This window comes from Hemiscyllium ocellatum, chromosome 32 (assembly GCF_020745735.1).
Source record: "Hemiscyllium ocellatum isolate sHemOce1 chromosome 32, sHemOce1.pat.X.cur, whole genome shotgun sequence".
In the NCBI taxonomy this organism is placed as follows: domain Eukaryota; kingdom Metazoa; phylum Chordata; class Chondrichthyes; order Orectolobiformes; family Hemiscylliidae; genus Hemiscyllium; species Hemiscyllium ocellatum.
Window position 1 is genome coordinate 30777221 of NC_083432.1, and position 5165 is coordinate 30782385.

The 5165-nt window shown below is 44.2% G+C and overlaps 1 protein-coding gene across 1 annotated transcript; it reads right to left on the reverse strand.

Annotated features, from left to right (window-relative positions):
• Positions 1–2645: 2645 nt before the first annotated feature.
• Positions 2646–5165, reverse strand: LOC132830844 (twist-related protein 2-like). Its single transcript, XM_060848725.1, has 2 exons — positions 3929–5165; positions 2646–3096 (listed from the first exon to the last, which is right to left on the reverse strand). The coding sequence occupies exon 1, from the start codon at positions 4417–4419 to the stop codon at positions 3946–3948; it is 474 nt and encodes a 157-aa protein (XP_060704708.1). The 5' UTR covers positions 4420–5165; the 3' UTR covers positions 2646–3096; positions 3929–3945.

The following is a 5165-nucleotide window of genomic DNA, read 5'->3' on the forward strand; positions in this document are numbered from 1 at the left end:
CAAACCAGCGGAACGTGTCCCTCCGCATTCTGTTCATTTTCGCCTGGAAGGGTTTTCCTATATTTAAGAGAATCAAAACTCTCAGCTAATTACCTCGAAACTCCGTTTCCCTCCTTCCCTCTGTTTAATAGATGTTGCTTCTCAACTTTGAAGAATTCCGTCTTTCTGTCCCTCCACCTAACTCTTTTAAGGACCCCGGTGTCTGTACATCAAGGAAAACTAACTAAAATCCTTCAGCAAACTCTGAGCCAATATATCACCGTTGCTATCTAGGTTCACCGGGCAGAAACAGCCGTCCTTTGAATTTGAAGACATGCTGATTTTTTTCCTGTTGTATTTAAAAGCGGCTGAATCCGGCTCTGTTCAAAATCACAACAAGAGGCGATTGAAAAAAAAGAGACCAGCTCTCCGGTTGCCTGAAGGTGGCCAGATGTTGGGTAAAAAGTGAAGATTCCAATAGCACACAGTTGTCCAGTGTCTGTGGGACAATTTCCTCCCATCATTTGAAGTATAAACAATCGTAAACTCTTTCTAATGGGTTCTATATTGATTTATTTTTATGTGAAGTTGACGTTGCTCAGAAAGAATAACCAAACACGATTGTCAGTGCAAATATTTGGGACTATGTCCCTTCCGATTCAAGCCGGCTGTGTAATTGTGAGGACGATGTGTGATGTCAATGAAACGTCGATTTTCCTGCTCCTCGGATGCTGCCTGAACTGCTGTGCTCTTCCAGCACCACTCTAATCCAGAATCTGGTCTCCAGCATCTGCAGTCATTGTTTTTACCCCGTAATTTAAAGTGTGTTTGGGGCAGAGGTGGGGCATTGCTTTGAGATGTGTGTGTATTTGGAGATCTATGGATGAGAGAAATTTAGTTTAGTTTAAAATCCGAGAGACATTGTCTGCTTTCGATGTCTTTTGAACTGATCACAAGGAGGGTTTGTGTAAGAAAGCGAACTCTACACACCATCAGAGAGAGCTAGAGAAGCTAACCTTATCCAAAGATTTGTTCAACATTTCATTTCAGTTGCATGACACTGTAATCTTTTGCTATAAATTCGGTGTCTTATGATCTTGTTCCACATTTCCCTTACGAAAGGGCAGCGCTCCGAAAGCTACTGCTTCCAAATAAACCTGTTGGACTATAACCTGATGTTGTGTGAGTTTTTTTTAACTTGGAGGAGAAAGTGAGGACTGCAGATGCTGGAGTATCAGAGCTGAAAATGTGTTGCTGGAAAAGCGCAGCAGGTCAGGCAGCATCCAAGGAGCAGGAGAATCGACGTTTCGGGCATAAGCCCTTCTTCAGGAATCAACTTGGTCCACCCCAGCTCAACACCGGCTCCTCCACATCATGTTCCTCATCTCTACGAGAAGCAGCTGAACACGCCGCTTTACCGCTGCCGAAGTGCAGCAGTTTATCTCTGAGTGTACAAATCCCATCTGCTCTGGAAGAGAACGATCTCTGAACCTGACAGCTGCCAGTCATTCTCATACAATGCAGCAAAATCTGGCCGGACACATCATATATGTGTATTTTTAATCTCACTATTCTAAAGGGGTCGTCCTAGTACCGATTACGTTGTAGGATCCTTAATATTGACCAGAATAAGCGGGAATTGCTCAACCACAATCAAACATCTGGACCTGTCAAAGTACCATTCCATTTTATTAAAAGTTTAACCGTTAGGTTTCACGTTGTATAAAATAATCGCGATTAGGAGCCGCGAGTTACCTGCAAAAGCCAATTTACATTTTAAAAATATTCGCAACTCGATTGTAATAGATGAAACAAAAGTTTTTTTTAAAAAGAAATTGTATTTCCCTTGTACAGGTGTTCTTGCACCTTTTAAAGATGTTCTGGCGTGCTAGTCAATGGGCTGCCCCCCGTTTCCAGCGCCTGCTTCCCTCCCTCAGTCTCAGTCACTCTGGGACTCACTGCCACTTCCATTCCCTTCAGGGCTGCTGTGAGCCTTCTGCTGTCTTCGCGCTCACTTTGCTCCAGTCGTTCGGGTGAAATCCAGTAAAAGCGCCCCATCCCGTCCCCGGCTCCTGCACCCTTCCCCCCATCCCACCTGCGCCGGATAACACACCCCGTGTTTAAACCACGGAACCTAACTCATGCCGGTTAAATGTCGGAATAAAAAAAATGCAGATTTTCTGATAAATCACGCAAAGTACTTTCAAACCACATAATTCCAATAAAGTTTTGTATTTGTTGAGAGACTTGGACATTATTGTAGTCAACTTTGGGCATTCGAAGATATCCTGAAAAGTAAATTTTAAAAATTAAACGCTCAACATCCTGTCTTAAAGTGAGAGGATTTTCTGCTCCAGAGTCCCAAACATGAATCACTTTCAAAAAATACTTATCAATTTTATTCCTGAAAGCACATGGTCATTGTACCTTTCCTGTGCATTTGAAAACTTCAAGACATATCTTCACTATTTCATATTTATCTTGTTATATACGGAGGTCATTGTCTTAAATATATAGAGCACGGAAATGCGTTGAAGATTATTGCTAAACATCTGATTTCTGTTTGATAATATTATTTATTTCGCTGGCAAATGCCTTACCGCTCCCCTGGGAGCTATAAATTCACCAAAACGTTGCTGCAAAACACACACACAAAAAAACCCTGATTAGAAGTGTTCGCAATGTGCATTTATTATAAAACACAGGATGCGATAGAACTTTTCTTAAAATAATAAGACGGTTCAGAACATTCAGAGCTCATTCTCCGGAAATAAAGTTCCAATCAAAATATAAAAAATAATATTTCACAACAAAGCTCCTGCTTATATTCCTTTGTCCGCGGTTTTCTTCCTTTTTTTAACAACAACAAAAAAATCATTTCCCAGTCCCGCCACACGATACACGGTGGAGTTAAAGCTCTGCAGGAGACATGCAAATAAATATTTAAAAATGGATCCACAGACTATTGTCGTCTGATGTCCCAGTTTACTCCAAGGTATCTTCATGTCCATCGCCCCAGCATGATATTTAAGTGCTCTTGACTTTTGCTAACACGAGGCCGACTTTAAAATGCTCTTGGTGCGGTGTGTAGAAATTCCACGTAGCATAATATTGAGCCTGTAAATTAAATGGAAGAAAAGTTTGGATCATTTGGAAATGGGGGGAAAAAAATACTTAAATTGTAGCTTCCCAGCCCGGGACTGGGTGCCTTTGTAGATTCCCAGATCAGTAATAGAAAATGAACAAATTTTTTTTTTACAATTATTTACAAACTCCATGCAAATAAAAAAACCAAAGATCAGCGTGAATCTCGTCCAAAGGCCATTATTGATCGAAATCAGAGAATTAAGCACAGGATTTTATAAAATGCATTGACTTGAACTCGAAGGTTTTGAGTGCGTGAGCAGTGGGTTTGGGTGTGTGTGTGAGAGAGATTTGGATGCACAGGGCCTGTGAACATCCACACTTGTTGGGCATTTGGAATGTCAGGAAGAAATAAGTGCACCCCCTCCCCAGTGTTGGCTTAACCTTTCTTCCATTTCCACAGCAGCTGAGGAAATACTTCGGGACAGGGGGAAGAGGTTTACAAGGGGGGGGGGGAAATTGTGGTTACGGTTGTTTCTCACAACTTCAGCTGTTGACTCACCCAACAGTTCAAAGCCTTGTTCAGAGATGGGGGGGGGGGGGAGAGCAAAATGTCCAAGAGGACAATGTTACGCGGTCATGGTTGGGGCAAATCCTGAGAGTGAAGGAAAATACACAGATTGGCGGAAGACAGAGGGAAGGAAGGAAAGGGCACAGGCCTCAAATGGCAGCTGAGATGGAAAAGGCGGGTTAGCGTTAGGTCCACATTGCGGGGGGGGGGGGGGGGGTCAGCATTTGTCCAGCTGCCTATCTGGGTTTGTACAGCCGACCCTGTCCAGGGGATCTCGGGGGCCCTGACAGTTACCTGCTCAGCAGCAAATGCTAAGGTCCAGCAGACAAGGGCCATGACTCCTCCATCCGCCAGACAGAAAACGCGTAGCTGAGTCTCTCGTGTGAGAGGTAATTGCAGCTTGTCACCTTACTGTCCAGCTCGTCATTCTGCAGCACCTGGTAGAGGAAGTCGATGTACCTGGCAGCGAGCTTCAGGATCTGGATTTTGCTGAGTTTGTCCGAGGGCAGAGTCGGGATGATTTTCCGCAGCGTGGCAAAGGCGTCGTTCAGAGACTGTGTCCTCTGGCGTTCCCTCACATTCGCCACCACCCTCTGGGTTTGAATATCTTCCAGACTCTGGGCGAGGGGAGAGATCTTCATCCCCTTCTTCCCAGTGCTGGGCCTGTGTGCCCTTTGGCCTGAGCGCCGCTTCCGGCCGATCCTTTTCTGCTGTGAGTCCTGCTCTCCCTCGCTGTTGCTTGAGCTGTCCAGGGGAGAGAACGGAGAGTTGGAATCCTCCTGCATGTTGCGAGTCACCCAACTCTGAAAGAGCTGGCGTCAACGTCAAGGAGAAGGGAGAGGGCGAGAGAGAGAGAGAGGAGTTCTCTGTCAACAGAAACTACCAATTTGTAAAAAATAAACAAAACTTACAGAAGTGCCTTAGCCACTTTAGTCCCAGTGCTCCTAGTTCTTCTGTCTACCTTTCACTGGTTTCGTGGGGGGTTTGAGCTTTCAAGATCCGTGAGAGGGCCCACATCCTGGGGAAGCTCAGAACTGATTGGGCCACATTCTCTCTAATGAGTGGGAGTATTCTGCTGGCAAACGATGCAGAAAACACCCACTAACATCTGTATAAAATCAGCCTGCGGATCTACTCCCATTTTTTTTCCTTCTTCTCCAAAGCACAAAGTTGATCTTAAAGGATATCTAGTGGAATTCAAAACGGTTCATGTAACGAGATTTGCAAATTAACGGTGCTCGGCGCTGGTTACATCGGGAGGAAATGGCGATTTGGTAACGAACAAAAAGGAAGGGTAATTTTTGAATGTCGACTTCATGGATTTGCAGTAACATTAATATTTTAAACGCATCGCCTGGTCGGTTGCAGAGAAAGTGATGGTTTTAAATTGGTGCAATCAGGAGCTACCGAGTTGAAAAACAATCCCCCGGAACGAAAACGCTAATGACTAAATCTCCGTTTGAGTTATGTTCATGATGTTAATTCGCATTATTCCCGAATTAATCCTGTGTTTCATCAATAGACGCTCCTG